The sequence below is a fragment of the Callorhinus ursinus genome, unplaced genomic scaffold (assembly GCF_003265705.2).
Source record: "Callorhinus ursinus isolate GAN/ISIS: 27379988/994484 unplaced genomic scaffold, GSC_fseal_2.0 scaffold8, whole genome shotgun sequence".
NCBI classification, from domain to species: Eukaryota; Metazoa; Chordata; class Mammalia; order Carnivora; family Otariidae; genus Callorhinus; species Callorhinus ursinus.
In genome coordinates, this window is record NW_027397070.1 from 69000254 (window position 1) to 69021490 (window position 21237).

General features: G+C 43.0%; 1 protein-coding gene across 9 annotated transcripts in view; it reads left to right on the top strand.

Annotated features, from left to right (window-relative positions):
* Positions 1-21237, top strand: part of WDR25 (WD repeat domain 25) — a 137769-nt gene that overhangs the window by 113295 nt on the left and 3237 nt on the right. For all 9 annotated transcript variants that reach the window (XM_025869362.2, XM_025869364.2, XM_025869360.2 and 6 more), the window contains one exon: positions 20040-20210. In XM_025869362.2, coding sequence (XP_025725147.1) covers positions 20040-20210 — 171 coding nt within the window. The remainder of the gene's footprint in view (positions 1-20039; positions 20211-21237) is intronic.

The window sequence follows — 21237 nt, forward strand, 5'->3', positions numbered from 1 at the left end:
CTGCTCCCTCTCCCGGGGCAGGGGGGCTAGAGGCCCCAACATAACTCACTGTTCCTCATCCGCTCACTCCCACCAATGTCCTCGAGCTGCTTGGTTTAGATTGATTTATCAGGGAATCTTTCCAACACTTATTGAGTACCTGCTGGGTGGCAAGTGGCCGCGGGATGGTGGAGAATGAAGCTCACCCCTGCCCCAAACCCTGAGGTCACAGTGGAGGGGAGGGGACAGATACTATTGGGCAGTTAGGATGTAGAGTGATGAGAGCTGCCCTGGAGGGGTAATGAGAGGCCCACCGAAGGAGCTGATGAGTCTGCCTGGCACTTTTGGGAGGCTTGGTGGGCAGAGGGTTTTAAAGGATGCATAGGGGTTTTCTAGACAGCAGAGTCCGTGTAGGGTATTTTAGACGTAAAGAATACACAAAGGCATGAAGGTAAAGAGGCATAAAATATGGGCTTGACAGGTGAGGGAATGGTATGGAGTCTGAGTGGTTGGAGTGCACACAGGGAGGTGTGTGTGTGTATGTATGTATGTAGAGGGGGGTTAGGAAATAAGGTTAGCCTATCAATGCAGGGCCTTCATCCTGGCCATTTTTCAGTTGTGGCCCAGACCTGAACACCCCAAGGGAGACTTTAGAGACAGGGAGCCCTTCCCAGCTGTGTAGACACATAGTGCTCCCAACACTCCCTTTAAGGAAGGCTTGGAGCCCAGGCTGGTCCTCTGGGAGCTTGAGCCAGCTCATCAGTTATACCTAAATGTAAAAGGGAAAGGTGTCCTCCCTCAGCGTATGGTTATTAAAGCACGCCATCTTTAAGCCTCATTAAGGCGTGTTAAATGCTAATGAATTTAGAGAGGGGCATCTTGGGGCCTCTGTTTCCTTGGAAACGTTTGAGAGCAGGTGCTTTATAATGAGCTGTACCTATTATAAAAGTGAGCCATGAGGCCTGCTTTGATAGGCTGGATCTCAGATGCTGATGGGTAAGTGTGAACAAAGCCGGTGGAGGCCAGTAGAGATGCTTTGTGCTCTCTGAAATATCATTCTCTGGTGGTTTCTATAGAAACCACTGGCACCTAGGTAGGAGATTTGCCAAGCTCCAGAGTCTCATTACACAACATGTTGCCTCCAGCCTGGGTGACTCAGCCCCAGCTTCTGAAGACCACTGGGGTCCTGTTGGCAGGGTGGGACAGGGTTCTGGACAAAACAGGACACATGTGTATTGCTGTTGCTGTAATTCTACTTTAATTGTGTCTATTCCACACCTACTGCTTGATTTTAGCAAGTCCCCACTCTGCTTACTTCAGACCTTGCTGACACTAAGAAAAGCTAGCGTTAGTGGAGCTTACTGCTTGCTCCCCATGGAGCACTGTAAAGGGACCTTGTATTACTGAAAAATTTAAATATATATCAAAGTGGAGAGACTCTTGATGAATCTCCATGCAACCAGCATGCTGTCTCAACAATTATAAATTTACAGCCAAGCTTTTCTCTATAATCATACCCATTTTCCCAGCAATCTCCTCCCTCTAGCCCCCACTGTTGGATTATTTTGAAGCATATCCCAGAAACATGCTATTATTTCATTTGTACGTACTTTTGTTTCTTTAAGAGGTAAGGACTTAAAAGAAGTATTATTATAGCATTGTCACCTCAACAGTTTGGCAGTAATTCCTTAATATAGTCAGATGTCCAATTCATATTCAGATTTCCCTGATTACCTCATAATTTTAAACATTTTCAAGCAGTTGCTTTGTTTAAATCAGAATCCAAACATTTGGTTGCTAAATCTCTCAAATCTTGTTTAATATGTTTCCTTTTCTTTTTACCTTGTAACTTATTCATTGGGGAATACGTTGATTGGATGTTCCTTTTCCTTATTGCATCCCCTGTGGTGTCATTTATCACATTCCTCTGTTCCCTGTATGTCTTATAAACTGGTGTTTACAGCTGCAGCAGTGCTTCCTATGCTGTGGTGTGCACGCAACTCACCCAGGGTGCTTGCTGCTCTGCTTCTAATTCTGACTCAGTGGGTCTGGAGTAGGGCCAGAGAAGATACATTTCTTCTCTTTTCTTGTTTTTTAAATTTACCTACTTATTTGAGAGAGAGTGTGTGCACACACGTTAGCAGGGGGAGGGGCAGAGGGAGAGGGAAAGAGAGAAAGAATCCTCAAGGTGACTCCCCGCTGCCTGACTTGGGGCTCGATCCGAGGCCCTGACATCATGATCTGAGCTGAAGTCAAGAGTTGGCTGTTTAACCGACTTGAGCCACCCTGGTGCCCCTGTTTTGCTTTTTTGTAAAGTATCATTATGAACTCATGGATTTATAACATAAACATTTGATATGTTTCAATCAGTTGTGGCTATTATTCCAATACTCAGATTGCCCTATATTTGGTGAGTGAACCTCTTTAAAGTAGGCTTCTGTGCCTTTTTTTGTTTGTTTGTGTTTTATTTTTCCCCCACCCTTGCCCCCTGGGTCTTGTGTCTTTTTTTTTTCTTTTTTTTTTAAATCAACTTTACTGAGGTATCACTTACGTACAGTTAACTGCCATGCATTAGAGTGCACAATTCAGTTAGTTTTGACAGATGGATACAACCATGGAGCCACCACCACAGTCAAGATACAGAATATTTCTATCACCCAAAAGTTTTCTCCTGCCCTTTGGCAATAAATCCCTCCCTGTACTTCATCTCCAAGGCAACCACTGATCCACTTTCTGTCACTACAGAGCAGTTTGCATTTTTCTAGACTTTTATGTAAATGGAATCATACAGTAGGTACTCTTTTATATCTGGCTTTTCTCAGTTCACGTGTGTTTGGTGTCCTTCCGTGTTGTATGTATCAGGATTCCTTTTGATTGCCAAGTAGTGTTCCCATGGATGGATATATCAGTTTGTTTATACATTAACTGTTCAAGGACAATTTGGGTTGTTTCCAGTTTTTGGTTATCATAAATGAAGCTGCTGTGAATATCCATGAGCAAGTCTTTGTGTGGATATATATGTTCATTTCTCTTGGTAAATACCGAGAGTGTAATTGCTAAGTGGTATGCTATGTGTATGTGTAAATTATGATAAATTGGCAAACTATTTCTTATTAACAGCGTGGGAGAGTTTCCCTCCCTCCACACTCATCAGTCCCTGGCCTTGTCAGTCTTTTCCATTGTAGCCACTATAGTGGGTGTGCAGTGGTGTCTGGTTGTGGTTTCAGTTTTACATTCCTGATTCATGGGTTTGAATATTGAATATCTTCTTCTATGAAGGGTCTGTTCAAATCTCTGACCCACTTAAGATGATGATGATGATGATGAAGGAAAAGGAGAAGCAGCAGAAGTAGTAGTAGTTCTAGGAGTTCTTTGTATATTCTTCGATTGTTTTCTCCCCTTCCATGATTTCCTGTGTTCTAAGAGATTCTTGCCTACTCTAAGATTGCAAAAATTTTCTCTTATGTTTTCTTCTAAAAGTTTCACACTGTCAGGGCACCTGGCTGGCTCAGTCAGGGGAGCCTGTGACTCTTGATCTCAGGGTCATGAGTTGAAGCCCCATGTTGAATGTAGAGATTACTTAAAAAATAAATAAAATTTTCCACACTTTTGCTTATACTTTTAGGTCTGTGATCCCTTTTGAGTTAATTGTTGTGTACGGTATCAGGAAGGTTTCTTCCTGTATTTTTGTTGTGTGGAATACGCTGTTGTTTTAGCACCATTTTCTGAAAAGACACTCCTTTCCAATTAGATTGTTTTTGGACCTTTGGTTGATAATCAGCTGGCCATGTAAGCATGGGTGTCTTTCTGGATACTCAGTTCTGTTCCATTGATTGCTTGACCACATTCTCTTGGTTACCATGGCTTTGTAGCAGTGTGTGAATTTTGGTAGTGCAAGTCCTCTAACTTTTTCAAAATTGTTCTCGCTATTCTAGGTTCTTTATATTCCCATTTCAATTTTACAATCACCTTGTCACTTGCCACCAAAAAAAAAAAAAAGCCTGCTGGTATTTTGATTAGGATTGTGTCCAATTTACAGACCAGTTTTGGGAAGATTGACATCTTAACAGTATTGAGTCCCCTGATCGATGAGCGTACCATCTCTCTGTGTTTATTTAGGTCTTCTTTAGTTTCTTTCCCTGAGCAGTGTTTTGTAGTTTCCAATGTTTGGATGTTGGACATAATGTATTAAATTTATTTCTCAGTATTTCAGGGTTTTGGATACAATTGTGAATGGAATTTTATTTTAAATTTTATTTTCCAATGTTTATTGCTAATATATAGAAATACTACTAACTTTCTTAACCTTGTGTCCTGTGACATTACTAAATTTATGTCTTAGTCCTAATAGCTTTTTCATAGATTACTTAGGAATTTTCTGTGAATAATACAGTTTTAGCTTCCTTTCCAGTGTGTATGCTTTTATTTCTTTTTCTTAATGTATTGCAATCACTAGCATCTCCAGTACAATGTTGAATAAAAGTGGTGAGAATGAACATCCTTGTCTTTTTCCTGACTTTATGGGGAAAGCATTCAGCCTTTCACCATTAAGAATGATGTTAGATATGGGTTTTGGGTAAATTCCTAAATCAGTTTAAGGGAGTTACCTTCTATTCTTAGTTTTCTGAAGGTTTTTATCATATATTGGTGTTAAACTTTGTCAAATGATTTTACCACATCTGTATTTTTTCCTTTATTCAGTTAATATGGTGAATTACCTTGATTTTTAAAAGAAATGTTACATGAACCATGCATTTCTGGAATAAACCTTACTTGGTCATGATGTATTATTTTTTTATATATGGTTAATTCTATTTGCTAATAATTTGTTAAGGATTTTATATTTTTGTTTGGCTTATACTTTTTTCTTGTGTTGTCTTAGTCTTGTTTTGATGTAAGATTAATATTTGCCTCAAAAAAATGAGTGGAGAAATCTCTCATCATGTACTTCCTGAATGTTTGTGTAGAAGTGGTATTATTTCCTCTTTAATGTTTGACAGAATTCACCAGTGAAGACATCCGGACCCAAGGTTTTCTTTGTTGGAAGATTTTTGATTACAAAAATATTTTAAAGGTATATATAGGGCTATTCTGTTTCTTCTTCAGTCACTTTTGTAACTTTTTTCTTTCAAGAAATTTGTCCATTTCATCTAAGTTGTCAAATGTGTTGGCCTCAAATTGATCTTAACGTTATTTCATTACTTTTTTTTTTTTTAAGATTTTATTTATTTGGGGCATCTGGGTGGCTCAGGTGGTTAAACGTCTGCCTTCAGCTTGGATCATGATCCCAGCTGGGGTCCTGGAATCAAGCCTCACATTGGGCTCCCTGCTCAGTGGGGAGCCTGCTTCTCCCTCTCCCTCTGCTCTCTCTCTCAGGCTCTCTCTCTCTCAAATAAATAAATACAATCTTTAAAGAATAAAAGTCATCTTTAAAAATAAAAAGATTTTATTTATTTACTTGAGAGAGAGAAAGAGCAAGTGAAAGATTCAAGGCTCCATCCCAGGACCCCCGGGATCATGACCTGAGCCGAAGGCAGGCTGTTAACCAACTGAGCCACCCAGGTGCCCTTGTTTCATTACTTTTTATTATTATTTTCATTCATTCATTATATTTCATTTGTTTTTACTATTTATTATTTATTATTTTTCATTATTTTTCCTTCCTGTTGATCTCAGTACCAGTCTGGTGTCATTCCCCCAGTCTGAAGAACTTACTTTAACATTTCTTGTAGTACAGACTTCCTGGTGATGAATTATCTCAGTTTTTGTTTGTAAAAAAAAATCTTTATTTTGTCTTTGTTTTTTCCATGTCAGCCCTTTATGAAAATACCTTTATCGAAGTATAATTGACCTGCATTAAACTGCGTATTTGAAGTATACAGCTTAATAAATTTTGACATATGTGTACGTCCATGGAACCATCACCACAGTCAACTTAAGTGATATATCCATCATCTTCAAACGTTTTTGTGCTCCTTTGTAATTTCTTCTCCTGCCCCTCCATGCCTTACACTTGTCTTCAGGCATCCACTGATCTGTTTTGTCATTATAAATTAGTTCCCATTTTCTAGAATTTTTTTGTGTAAATATAGTCATAGGGTATGTACTCTTTTTTAATGTGGCTCTTTCCCCCATTCAGGATAATTATTTGAGATTGATCCATGTTATTGTATGTACAAATAATAGTTTATCCCATCATATTGATAAGTAGGATTGCACAGTAAGGATATACCATAGTTTATCTATTTACTATTGATGGGCATTGAGTTGTTTCCAGCTTTTGGTTATTATGAATAAAGTTACTATGAACATTCATGTGCAAGCCTTTTAGTGAGTACATGTTTTCATTTCTTTGGGTGTTACAGACTACGTTGTGCCCCTCTCCCATTTATATGTTGAAGCCCTACCCCCTAGTGTGACTGTATAGGTCCTTTAAAGAGATAATTCAGGTTAAATGTGGTCATAAAGGTGAGGCCCTAATCCAATAGGACAGGTGTTTTTAAAAGAAGAGGAAGTGACAACAGAGCTTTCTCTGTGCTGCAGAGAAAAGGCCACATGGGGACACAGCAAGAAGTCAGCAAGAAGTCGGAGTCTTCAAGCCAAGGAGAGAGGCCTCAGCAGAAAGCAGCCCTGCGGGCACCTTGATCTTAGACTCCCTGCCTCCAGGATTGTGAGATAATAAATGTCTGTTGTTTAAGCCCCAGACTGTGGTACCTTTTTATGGCAGCCTGAGCAGACTTAAGATATTGGGTAAATACCTAGGATTAGAATGTCTAGGTCATATGCTGGTATATGTTTAGCTTTTGAAGAAACTTCCAGTTTTCTAAATGGTTGCACTATTTTACAGTCCCACAAACATTGTGTGAGGGTCCAATTGCTCTGCATCATAGCCAACACTTGCTATGATAGGCCTTTTAAATTTTAGCCATTCTGAAATGAGCGTAGTGGCATCTCACTGTGGTTTTAATTTGCATTTCCCAAATGACTGATGATGTTGTGCATCTTTTCATGAGCTTCTTTGCCATCTGTATGTATATTTTTTGATGTCTGTTTAAGTTTCTTGTCCATTAAAAAAAAACAGACTGTTTCTGTGTCACAGTTTTGAGAGTTCTTTACATATATGTTTATTACATGTATGATTTGCAAATACTTCCTTCCAGTGCGTGGGTTGTATTTTCATTCTTATATTTTTGGAAGAGCAGAATTTAAAATTTTTGATGAAGTTTAATTTCCCAATGTTTTTCTTTTCTGATCATGCTGTTAGTGTTGCGTCTAAGCAAACTTTGCCTAACCTAAGGCCACAAAGATTTGCTTCTGTGTTTATTTTCAGAGGTTGTACAGTTTTGGGCTTTATATTAGTCTGTGGTCCATCTCATATTAATTTTTGCACATGGTGCAAGGTAATGGATGGAAATTCATGGTTTTGCATGTGGATATTCAGTATTCCTGCAACATTTGTTGAAAACAATACCCACACCTTTGTAACTATGGAAAATTAGTTGACTGAATATGTGTCGGTCTATTTTTGTAATCTCGTCTCTCCCATTGCTTTGTCTTTACACCAATACCGCATTGTTTTCTTGTTATCTTTCTCATTATTTTCATCTAATGAGTCTTGGAATCAGGTAGTATAAGTCTTCTAGTTTTTTCGTTTTTCAAAATTGTTTTGCCTATTCTAGGTTCTTTGCACTTATATTTTAATTTTATAATCACTTTGTCAGTTTTCTACCAAAAAAAGGCCTGCTTGAACTTTGAGTGATATTGTATGTAATGTACCAATCAGTTTTGGAGGAGAATTGAATTCTTAACAGTTTTGAGTCTTCCAATCCATAAACATAGTATACTTTTCCATTTATTTAAATCTAGTTTGGGGCGCCTGGGTGGCTCAGTTGGTTAAATGTCCGACTCTTGATTTTGGCTCAGGCCATGATCTCAGGGTCCTGGGATTGAGCCGTGCGTAGGGCTCTGTGCTCAGCAGGGAGTCTGCTTCTCTACCTCTCTCTCCCTCTGCCCCTACCCATCCTCCTCACATGTGCATGCTCTCTCTCTCTAAAATGAATAAATCTATAAAAAAATAAATCTAGTTTAATTTCTTTCACCAGTGTCTTATTGTAGTTTTTACTGTATAACTCACATTGTTGTTAGGTTTATCCCTAAGTATTTATATTTTTACACTATTGTAAGTAGTATTTTAAAATTCCAATTTCTGATTGTGTATTGTTGGTATATAGAAATACACTGATTTTTGTGTATTCACCTTGAATTCCATTACTCTAAGTCATTTATTAGTTCTAGTTGCTTTTTTGTAGATACTGTTGTATTTTCTGCAAAGATGATCATTTCATCTGTGAATAAAGGCAGCTTTAATTCTTTTTTTCCAATCTGGGTGCCATTTCTTCCTCCCTCCCATGCTGCATTCTATCCCTTCCTTCCAACTTATTGCATTGGCTTAAGCCTCTAGACCTGTGTTGAAATGAAGTGGCGAGGGTGGACATCCTTGCCTTGTTCCCAGTATTAGAGGGGAAGTGTTCATTCTTTTTCACAGTTACATATGTTAGCTATGTGTTTTTGTAGATGCCCCTATGAATTTGAGGACATTCCCTTTTATTCCTAGTTTGTTGAGTGTTGTTATCGTGAATTACTGCTGGATTTTGTCAGTTGCTTTTCTGACATCTTTTGAGGGATAATGTTTTTCCTATTTACTCAGTTAATATGGTAGATTTTGTCAATAGATTTTTTAGTTATTAAAACAACCTTGCATTCTTGGGATAAACTCCACTTGATCATGACTTATTATCCCCTTTATATAATTTGGGATTCTGTTGGCTAAAATGTGTTAAGAATTTTCACATCTGTATTCAAAGGGTTATTGATCTGTACTTCCCTGGTAATATCTTTGTCTCCTTTTGATATCAGGGCAATGCTGGCCTCATAGAATGACTTTGGGATTGTTCCTTTCTCCCCAGTTTGCTGGAAGAGTTTGTTTAGAGTTGCAATTATTTCTTCTGTAACATTTGCTGGAATTGACTAGTGAAGTTGTCTTAGCCTGAAATTTTCTTTTGGGGAAGATTTGAAATCTCAGATAAAATTTATTTAATAAATATAGGGTTATTCCAGTGTTCTCTTTCTCTTTGAGTGACCTTTGGTAGTTTGTGTCCTTCAAGAAACTTTTTTCTTTCATTCGTCAAAATTATCTAATTTTTTGGCATAAATTGTCTAGAGGCTTGTTAATTTTGTTGACCTTTTCGAAGTACCAGATTTTTGTTTCATTGATTTTATTTATTTCTTTCCCTTTTAAAAATTTAATGATTTCTTAACTATTTTCTTCTGCTTAAACCTTGGGTTTAACTTCATATTGTTTTTCTAGTTTCTTAAAGTAGAAGTTAAGACTTTTGTTCTTTTATAACCTAGATCAGTACCACAGGAGCTTCCCCTTATCCACGAGGGATATGTTCCAAGACCCCCAGTGGATGCCTGAAACCAGGGATGGGACTGAACCCTGTGTATATATACTATCTACTATGTTTTTTCCTATAAATCCATGCTTATGATAAAGTTTACTTTATAAATTAGGTACAGGAATACATTAGCAACAATACCTAATAAAATAGAACAATTATAACAACTTAGTATAACAATATAATATGAGTCATGTGAATGTGGTCTCTTTCTCAAAAGATCTTACTAAACTGTACTTACCCTTCCTTTTCTTGTGACGCTGTGAGATGATAAAATGCCTGTGTGATGAGGTGAAGTGACATGGGCACTGTGACATAGCGTTAGGCTACCACTGACCTGACAGTATGTCAGAAGGAGGATCATCTGCATCCAGACCACAGGTGACCTCGGTGACTGAAACTCTGGAAAGCAAAACTGTGGGAAAGGGGAGACTGTTGTGTTAATTTCCCTCTGGGTGTTGCAGCTACATTAACACAACTGTTGATATATTGTGCTTTCATTTTTATTCATGAAAAAATACTTTCTAATACATTTTTTATTTCTTCTTGGTCCATGGATTATTACAGGAGTGTGCTATTTAGATTCCAAATACTTGGGAATTTTCCAGATATCTTCTATTGATTTTTAATTCCGTTGTGGTACAGAACATACATTGTGTGTTTAAATCCTTTTAAGTTTATTGAGACTTGTTTGGCGTTCTAGAATATGGTCTACCTTAGTAAATGTTCTGTGTGTAATTGAAAATAATGTTTATTCTGTTGTTGAGAGTAGTGTTTATACGTCTCAATTAGATTGAGTTGGCAAATCGTGTTATTCAAGGCTTCTGTATCCTTTCTAATATTTCTGTCCATTTGTTCTCTTAGTTAAGAGCAGCTGGTTGAAATTTGTGACTAGAAGAGTGAATTTGTCTTATTTCCTTTTTAAGTTCTATTAGTTTTCCTTCATTTATTTTGAGGCTCTGTTATTAGGTACATAACCATTGAGGATTGTTGTTTCCCTGATGAATTGACTCTCTAATCATTATGAAAAGACTTTGTTTATCCCTGATAATATTCTTTATTCTGAAATCTCCTCTGTCTGTCATTAACCTCAGCGTTCCTGGTTTACTTTGATAACTGTCAGCATGATACATCTTTTGCCATGTTTTTACTTTTAACCTATTTCTGTCTTTATATTTAAAATGTGTTTCAGGGCACCTGGCTGGCTCAGTTGGAAGAGCATGCAACTCTTGATCTCAGGGTTTTGAGTTCAAGCCCCACGTTGGGTGTAGAGATTACTTAAAAATAAATAAACGGGGGGCCTGGGTGGCTCAGTCGGTTAAGCACCTGACTCTTGATTTCGGCTCAGGTCATGATCTCACGGTTGTGAGATTGAGCCCTGCATGGGGCTCTGTGCTCAGTGGGAAGTCTGCTTGTGGATTCTCTTTCCCTCTCTCTCTGCCCTCCCCACCTCTTGCTCTCTCTAAAATAAAAAAAATCTGGGGCGCCTGAGTGGCTCAGTCAGTTAAGCGTCTGCCTTCGGCTCAGGTCGTGATCCCAGGGTCCTGGGATCGAGCCCCGCATCGGGCTCCCTGCTCAGCGGGAAGCCTGCTTCTCCTTCTCCCACTCCCTCTGCTTGTGTTCCCTCTCTCGCTGTCTCTCTCTGTCAAATAAATAAAAATCTTTAAAAAATTAAATTAAATTTAAAAATCTTTAAAAATAATAAACTATTATTTATTTTATTATTATTTTTTAAGATTTTATTTATTTGAGAGAGTGCATGTGAGAGACCACTCATGAGCAGGGAGACGCAAAAGGAGACTCCCCGCTGAGCAGGGAGCCTTTTAAGGGACTTGATTCCAGGACCCCGGGATCATGACCTGACCTGCAGATGACGAACAAACTTTAAAAAAATAAGTAAAATGTGTTTCTTGTAGGCAGCACTTAGTTGGCTCTTGATCTTTGGTTGAGTTCTGTGTACCAGTCTTTTCCTTTGAGCCGGCGTCTTCGCCCGGTTTTCATTTAATGCAGTCATTGGTGTGTTTGGGTTCCAGCTCACCATCTTGTTTTCATTTGTTGCACCTGTTCTCCTCTGTCCTTTGTTTTTGTGTTTTGTTCCCCTTTTCTCTTGGATTAACTGGTATTTCTATGATTTCATCTTATCTATTTTGTTGCTTTTTTAATCCGTGGATTTGTGCTGTGGTTTACTTTTAGTGGTTGCTTTAGAGTTCATAGTGTATGTGTTTCCCTTACCAGCCCACCCTCAGACCCTGTTAGATCTCTTTACGTATTGTGTGAGCACCTTACAATGTACCGATCTTCAGTTTTCCCCTTAATAGTCTTTGTGCTGTTGTTGGCATACGTTTTATTTCTACGTATATTACAGTCCCCATAATACATTGTTATTTTTGCCGAAAATGGCAAATTATTTTTAAAATATTTTAATAATAGAAAAGTATGTTCTATTTCCCTGCATATTTGCTATTTCCATTGCTTTTCAGTCTTTTTAAAAAAGATTTTATTTGGGGCGCCTGGGTGGCTCAGTTGTTAAGTGTCTGCCTTCGGCTCAGGTCATGATCCCAGGGTCCTGGGATCGAGGCCTGCATTGGGTTATCTGCTCAGTGGGGAGCCTGCTCCTCCCTCTCCTGCTCCCCCTGCTCATGCACACACACTCTCTCTCTGTTAGATAAATAAATAATATATATTTTTTAAAAAGAGTGTTTATCTTTATGTCATTGAGGATTATTATAATTGCCATTTAACTGTGTCTGATAATTCCATCATCTGGGTCACTTCAGGGCTGACATCTATCATTTCTCTTTTGTGGTGGTTACTATTTACATTTTCCTGATTCTTTATATGTCAAGTAACTTCAGAATATATCCGGCACATTTTTAATATTGTATGGTAAAATCCTGGGTGCTATTAAAGTCCTATGGAGAATAGTGATTTGTTTGTCTTAACAGGCAAATGACCATGTTAAATTCAGATTCCAAATTCTTTCTCTCTTTCATTGGGCAGTGGTTCCATTTTCATTGCAGTGTTCAAACCGTTTGTGATGCTGGGCCACAAAGGGGTTAGTTTCAGACTTGGGCAGTGGTTATATGGTATTCTGCTTCTCCTAGTTTTGGCTGTGTTTCTGAGAGTGTGTTCCATGACTGTATTGCTTAGGGGTTGTTCTGGGGTGCCTGTCACTTCACACATAGAACTAGAGGATTCTCAGCTCTCTCCTCTTTGGAACTTCTCCCACACCACCTGGCCCCCCCAGGGCCTCCTTTCCTGGTCCTTCTTCCCAGAGAGATGGCATTGTCTCAGACTGTTAGCCTTCTGCTTCGTCACGGTATTTATAACTGGGATCCCTTTCAAGGCGAAGTAGCCAGAGAAAATAGAGGAAAAAAATAATGTGGCTTTTCCCCTTGCCATTGTTATAATAAAGGTCCTTTCCCTCAACTCTTCTATTCAGATGTTTTCCTTCCGGTTTTATGTATTTGTGCTGCACACCCAGAGCACTGCAGTCCCGTGGTTGGGGCTGACATTGGGTCAGGGCAGGAGAGCAAGAGGATATATTTTTAAATTTCCCCCATACTCTCTGGCTTACAGGGGCCCATTTTCTTATTCCTTTGACCAGAATGACAGATTTATTTCAGAATTTTTGCTGTCCATGCTCACTATGTAGTTCCTTAATTCAGTAAGTCCATTTGTCAAAGTCAGGAGTTAAAAGACAACAAACAAGCAACCCCCTCCCCCAAGCCCCACAAATCTAGGCCCTCACCTTGCAAATTTTTATTTCCCTCTCTAACCTACTTGCTATTATTTACTCTTTAAAGCCTTTAGGTAGTTGCTTCGTGAATTTTGTCCAGAGCTTTTAGTTGTAATTGGTAGGAGAGAATAAGAGGACATAGCAAGCTTATTCCATTTTGGGTTAAAACTAGATTTCATCTTTAAATCCAGTCTTTTTTTTCTCTTCAGTATGTTTTGAATAATTTCAATTGCTGTGTTTTCTTGTTCACTTTTTTTTTTTTTTTTTTTGCTGCAGGAGCACATCTGCTGTTAATCCCATCTAATGTATTTTTCATCTCAAACATTGTGTATTTCATCCCTAGAAGTTCAATGGGGGACTCCTACATCCTCCACGTCTCTGTCTACCATGGTCACTTTTGCCTCTACCCCCCCTTTTTTTAAGAGGGAGAGAGAGTGCATGTTGGGGTGGGGAAGGGCAGAGGGAGAGAACTTTGCGGGGCTCGATCTCACAACTCTGAGGTCATGACCTGAGCAGAAATCAAGAGTGGGACGCTTAACTGATTGAGCCACCCAGGCGCCCCGCTTTCTTTTACCTTCTTAAATGTATGCTAGACAATTACAATCACTGTTGTGGTGCCAAGGTCTGTCATCTAGCACTTCTGGGTTTAGCTGGGTTTAGAGACCGTAATCTGAGTGATGTGGTTGCTCCTTGTTTCTAGGCCTCTTCTGTGGACAGAGCTAGGAAATATTTTTGTTGTTAAGAAAAAAAATACATCGGGGACTCCTGCCTGGCTCAGTCGATGGAACGTGTGACTCTTGATCTCAGGCTTGTAAGTTTGAGCCCCTTGTAGGGTGTGGAGATTACTTAAAAATAAAATCTTAAAAAAGAAAAAATACTGATTTTTTCCCCCCAATTCAAATTTAGGATTATAGAATTTTTCTTTAACTTTTTTGGTTTTATATATTTTCTCTTTTTTATACTGGAAATTTTTATTTCTATCTGCCTTCGCACAATTTTTGGGTTGTATATATCAATACTAGCTATGCAATGACTGAAGACAGTTTAAGATTTCTTGTGGTTCTTTTGGTCCCCAGAGTATGTCCAGTTAGGATCTACCATCAAATTACTGATTTTCTGTTCAGAATGTATATTTAACTAAGGATGTGCCATTATGTTAGTGTCCTTTAGTGTCTCTCAAAATAAATCCCATTTGTGTGGCTAAGCTACCAGCTCAACACATGGTTAGTTTTATTTACTTAATTTTGCTTTCACATCTTAGAGCCTGTTTTATGTTAATTTGGTTGCATCATTTTATAAAATATATACATGACTCTAGAGAAGGAATTGGAAAACTATAGCTCATAGGCCCGATCTGGCCTGCCACCAGCTTGGTACGATCCTTGAGCTAAGAATGGATTCTAGGGGTGCCTGATGGTACAGTCGGTGAAGTGTCCCTATTCTTGATATCCGCTTAGGTCACGATCTCAGGGTTTTGAGATTGAGCCCTGCTCTCGGGCTCCACACTCAGCATGGCATCTGCTTGAGATTCTCTCTCTCCTCTGCCCCTCCCCCCACTTGCGCTTGCACGTGCTCTCTCACTTTCTCTCTCTCTAAAATAAATAAAATCTTAAGAATGGTTTCTACATTCTCAAATGGTTGTAACACACATCTGTGCACATGCCTTCACACATGTACATGTACACAGGAGAGTCCGCAGCAGTATCTGTACGTGTCCCCCAAACCCTAAACTGTTTACTGTCTGGCCCCTTACAGACAACTTCTCAGTACTGTCTCTAATCCTGTCTCCTCCTATCTCCTCCATTCTCTTTATTTATTTACTTCTTTCGTTTCTGGCTTATCTTTCTGTTGTTTTTAGTGGACGCAAGCCACACACACGTATTCCTGCCCCCTCTTCCATTCACCTTGTACACTGTTTCTCTGCCACCTGGGGCTTTTCTCACTGGACAGTATGTCTTGGAGGCTTCTCCGTAGCAGGGCAGGAGGGCAGGCCCCACTCTTTGCAGCTGCATCACCTTCTGGAATGTGGATGTACTAAGGTTTATTCATCCGGTCCTTTCTGGATGTACATTTGGGTTATTTCCAGTTTTTTATTTTTACAAGCATTGCTGCTTTCAGTGGTGTTGTACTTACATCTTTTTGGGGTTTTGCCAGTGTGCCTTTGGGATCGCTCCTACAGGTTGCTTTGTTGGGTCATGCAGATTGCTGAGAAACAAGGCATATGTTAGTTTGCTCGATGTTGCCCCAGTTCTCTCCGCAGGGACTGTATGGTTTTGTGTTCCTGTCAGCAGTGTGTACAGTTAGCTAAAGCCCCACAGCCACCTAATGGAGTGTGTTGTCAAAGTGGGATTTTGCTAATTTGATAGGTAAGAAATGGTATCTCTGTGTAATTTAAATTTGCATTTCTCTTGCTATGAGCAAATCAAAGGACCAGTTACATTTCCTTTTATGTGAACTCTGTTTACTTTTCTAGCATTTTTTTGTACAGGTGCTGGGTCTTTCTCACCTGTTTTGAGAAACTATGTATTAGGGTTAGTAACCTTTGCCTCTAATATAAGTTGCAAATATTTCTCCCATTTGTCATTTTTACTTAACTTTTTTTTGGTGCCGTGCAATGGTTTTTTTTAAATTATTATTATTTTCATGTAGCAAGGTTAACCCATTTTTTCTTGTCATTGCTTCTGGCCTCAGAGCCATGGCTAGGAAAGGTTCCCCCAGCTCCAGGTTGTAGAAAAACTCAGGTCCTCTTTTCTATTTTTTTTTTTTAACACAAGTTTCTGACCCATTTTGAATTTATTGACAGAGCGCTTTTGGTGTGCTCTGTGATTGGCTACTTGTGTGAATTTAAACTATAGAAACAGGCCCTTTGCTCTCTTCTCCAGCTTGCTTTTATGCATAGATTCCTGACATCTTAGCATTTGAAGAGACCCCAATGTTTATTTTTAGGGAGAAGGAATTGAACTCTGGGGAGAAGGAACTTGCCCAAGGACCCACAGCTCTGAGCTGGGGACTTTGGCTCTGGCTGGCCCCAGAAGAGAAGGTTTCTGAGCATCTGCCTCGTGTCAGCCGCTGAGCCAGGCACATTGCCTTTGTTTGCTCCCAAGCTGTAGGCCCCATTTCTCTCCCCACGTTACAGCTGTGGAGGCTGAAGCAGAGAGGCGTGGTTTGCCCAGGACCCAGAAGTTTAGCAACAGGCCCCCAGGGTGTCTGCCTGAGAGCTTGGGCCCTCCCGCGGAGGAGGGAGGCCTCCACCAGCCTCCCCAGGGCCAGTGATGATGTGACATTGAGTGAGGCGCTCTACTTCTGCCTCTCACTCCCCCCTCCCCCCACCGTGGCCTCAGAGTTCCTTGAGAGTCAGGTTTCCTTTGTCTCCATGTCCAGGACCACAGGAGGACCCTGTGACTGAGTGTCATCCCCCAGGGTGTCTCACGGGGCAGGGATGACGGCTCCCCAAGTGCTGGCTTAGTCCCAACTGCCAGGATGTTGCTGGGAGCTAGAGACCTCAAAGTCCCTGCTTTTCAAGCTGTCCTTTTGTTCACTGATCCATTTGTGTATCCACTCATTCACTGATCCAGCCATCGGTTCAGCACACCTTAGTAATGCCTGTGCTGTGCAGACCCAGTGTTGCCCAAGGGCGACCTGGAGATGTGACAGATGCCAGTCCCTAGGAACTCACGGTCCTGTGGGGTAGGCAGGTGACTGAGGGAGCATGGGGTCCCACGGGACCCAGAGCAGTGTCTCCCCTTGCCTTTCCTCAGGCTTGGGTGCAGAGGAGTGGTGGGGTGGGGTTAGGGGGCTAGGGCACCCCAGTCCTCCTCCTTTCTGGGGTCCAGCAGCACCCAGAGGCAGAGGTTTGCTTGTTGTCAGTCCAGGCCCTTTGTGGTGATGACTAAAAGGCCAGGCCTGGAGAGGGAAGGGACGCCCCCAGGCACACAATATGTCAGCAGCTGGGCCAGGACCGGAGCCCAGCCTGTGCCCCAACCCCGCACACTTTGGAAGTGGCAGGGATGCGAGGAAGGATGAATCAGAGTCAGCCCAGAGTTTCCCACGTTTGTCTGGAGGGCCGAGCAGTTGTCAGATTTCAGGGATGTTGAGTGATTTTCATACCTGAGTATGTCGTGGTGTGGAAGCCTTCAGCCAAGTATCTGCTTCCTGCCAGAAGAGTCCGAGGAGGGCTCCCTTCTGGATCCAGCTAGTTAGGCCCGCGCAGCGCCGCCATCCCATGCCCCTGGGATGGGACACACCAGCTGTCGGTGTAATTAAGGTTGCCATAAAACCCACCAGCTAGACACACAAATGGCACCTCTGCTCTTTCCCGGGGCAGGAGCAGTTGTGAAGGCAAGTAAATCACGTTCGGCGGCGATCACTTCAAAGGTCAGCTTTCCACTTACAGCACGTCATTGGCAGGGATCGCCCGTAACACGGCTTGTTTCCCGGCCATTCAATTTTATGGCGCCCTAATGAATTGGCCGTTTCCATCCGTTCTCAGGAACGTACAGAACAACGGTTTTCATTCTCCTGGAAAGTTTGTCTTGGGAGGCAGGTGTGTCGGGCTCGCGGGTAGTTCTGTCACGGACAGGCCGAGGGCCCCTGGCACCTTGCTCCTCTCTGGGCCTTCACGCCACCCTCTGGGAAAAGCTACCTCTGGGCTGTCCTCATGAGACCATTTATGTGGAACCCCTGCCCAGTGGCTGCCACTTACCGGGCACTCAGAAGCGGCAAGGGCGGGGCCCTCTTCTTCCTGTCTCCTTTCCTGGGTCAGTGATTTCCCAAGCCCCTGTGGGGATCAAGGTGCTGTGATTGGAGAGGGGTCTGTGGCACGTAGGCCAGAGCCTGCACCCAAGAGCTCCCGGTCCTCACTGCCAGGGAGCCAGGAAGTGCCTGGCGCATGTGGGGGCCCACCAGTGGCCATTCTGTGTGAGCTCCTGTTGCTCTGGGGGCTACCCTGTGCCTCCCCCGCCACCCACCAGGGAGGGCAAGCTGCTTAGTGTGCCGGCCGCAGCCAGGGGTGTGAGTCGGGCCAGACATACTCTTCTTTTGGTAGTTGCTACCCTGGCCATCTCTGGGTTCCTTGTCCCTCACCTGAACGGTGGTGATGGAGAGGGCTTTGGGAAAAGGGGAAGAAAGGCGTCGAGGCCCAGTGTGGCCTGGGCCAATGGAAGCCTGGGGTGGCTGAAGTGAGGGGTGACTGGAATGGCGCTGGGATGGGAGGAGTGGCAGGGAGACTGCTCCAGAGCCATGATAATGGGCATTGCTCCCGCCCCTCCCCTCCCCACCAAAGTGGATTCCAAACACAGCCTTGCGGTGGCACTGTTGTGAGTTGGACTGTCGTGCAAACTCAGGGGAGCTCATATTGGGGACTGTGAAGGCATGCAGCGCCGCGCCGCCGCCCCAGGCCCCAGCCTCAGACTCGGCAGGCAGAGCATTTGGCCAGCAGCCCCCCCGCTGGGCCCCTCTGGCTGGGGGCACGGAGCCACACTCTTTGAGGCTCAGGGCTAGGGAGCAGTCACAGGCTGCCTTTCTGCCCTGTATTCAGAGGCCTGCAGGGCTGCACTCTCTTTTCTGCCTCTGGACCACTCTTCAGGCTTCAGGGGGCTCACCCTGAAATCAACTTAGCTAGGGGCTGCTTCTGAAGAGGCTCAGAGAATAGCAGTCATTTGCCTCTATCCTCCCCCAGGAAATTGTCCCCAAATTTATGGAGGTAGGGAGTGGCCAGTAGGAGACTGGGTTGTGGGCCCCAGGGAAGCAGCAGGGATGGGGAGAAGCCTACCACCCTGGCGGTGGGACTTTGGGCAAATCCCTACATCTCTGAGCCTCAGTGTTCCTCATCTGGAGAATGGGTCTCAAAACTGCCTAAATTGACTTTACAGAGTGCTGCATGTAATGTGAATTTGACTTATATACATTTGAAAGAGGATGATAGGAAATATATCTGCAAAATTTTAGAGGTTGTGAACTCCAGTTTCTAAAAAAAATTTGTCAAGACTTCTTTTTCCCCAGTCAGCGGGTGAGGGACCAGAGAACTGTGTTTATGCTGTGGCCACATGGTGGCGCCCTGGGAGCTGGTAAACAGGCCAGGCAGGACCAGCCGGAAGGCCTGAGGCCGCCTTGTATTGGCCTCTTGTTGAATATTGCAGTCTAAAGCATGCTGTCTGTGAGTTTGTTAAGTGGAGATACTTATTAGTCCCGATACTGGGACCCTCCCCAAACCTAAACCAGTTGCTTTAGAATGGAAGGTGAATATGATAAAATGCTCTGGAGAAAAGAGAACTGCTTGATAGTTAATCACATTGGTTTACAAGACAGGCAGCTATGAAATATTGGCCATGATGCTAAGAAGTAAAAGTGTCTTTAAAGCTAATCTGTGTATTGTGGTTCTGCCTTTATGGTCTCCAAGGACTCTGGCTTTCTGCAGTACAGTTACTATTCCAGAGAGAATAGGCTGGGGTTTTGTGAGCTGTGAATTATGTGACGTCTTTAGAAGCAAGAGCCTCTCACAATATGTGGCCTGGTATTAGTGGGCATCACTGATGCCCTTTTGGTGCCCTTGGGCAATGGGCCCTTCCCAAAGCTCGCTTTTATCAGGCACCAGCTGCTGTCTAGAGGACTGGTGTCATTGGAGAGATCATCATGCCTCCCTGGGTGGCTAATGGATGGTGGTCATGTGTCAGTAGATGTGGGGTGGGCACGCGACAGGGAGGACTGTCTGTGGGGAGGGGCCATCAGGGAAGGCTGTATCTCCTAGCAGCCCAGCACTGCTCTCATTGGACCCACCTGCTGGCTGGGCTCTTGTTGGCCCTCCCCGTGGGTGCCTGCCCTGTACTCCTGGGGCCCACCAGCATGATAGGTGCCCACTCTTGCAGGTGGTGAGAAGCTACAAGGCGACCATCCAGCAGACCTTGGACATCCTCTTCCTCCAGGAAGGCTCTGAGTTTCTGAGCAGCACAGATGCTTCGAGCCGGGACTCTGCTGACCGCACCATTATTGCCTGGGATTTCCGGAGCTCTGCCAAAATCTCCAACCAGATTTTCCACGTGAGAAACCCTATTTGGCATTGCTTTTCAGTTTGTTTCAGCTGCAGGATGTAGCCATATAGCCCTAAGCTGCTGGGATCTTAGGTCACTTCCTGGTGGGGGTGGCTCAGCAGGCAGGATCTTTAGAGACCATTCAGGTGCCTGAAATCTCTTGGGTCGGGTAGACAAGCGCAGGTCCAGGCCTGCCTGGAAAGCCTTCCAGAGGTTCCAGATCACAGCACCTCCATGACTGTCCTACTCATCCTCTGCCTGGCATGGCCACTCTGCAGGGGAAGGGTGTGGAGGGGCCGTCCATCCAGATCAGTAGAAGATTGCCACACAACCCAAGACACTTCTGCCTTCCCTCTGCCACCCCAGCCAGCCCCTGGGTTTCTGTCCCACCCTTGCTCAGTGTGTTTGGCAGGAGCTGTGACTTGGAAGTTCAAGCAGGGACCCAAGGTTAGATCACCTCTGTTAAAGTCCTGGATTCACCACTTACAAGCCCATTATGTAGCCTCTTTGATTCTCATTTTCCTCTTAGGAAATTGAGGATGAGAATATTATTTACCTCATAGAGTGGTTCTAAGAATTGGAGATAATGCTCATAAAGGATCTAGCACAATGCCAGGCATGGGGTGCTCCATAAATGCATTATCTATCATCACCATCACCACCATCAAATCCAACATCTTCACCACTATTACCGTCACCATCACCTTCATATCACCACCATCACCACCACCACCACTATCACCACCACCATCACCACCACCACCACCATCATCCATCATCATCACCACCACCATCACCACCACTATCACCACCACCACCACCACCACTATCACCACCACCATCACCACCACTATCACCACCACCACCACCACCACCACCACCACCACCACCACCACCACCACCACCACCACCACCACCACCACCATCACCACCACCACCACCACCACCACCAACACCACCACCACCATCACCACCACCACCATCACCACCACCACCACCATCACTATCACCACCATCACCACCATCACCACCATCA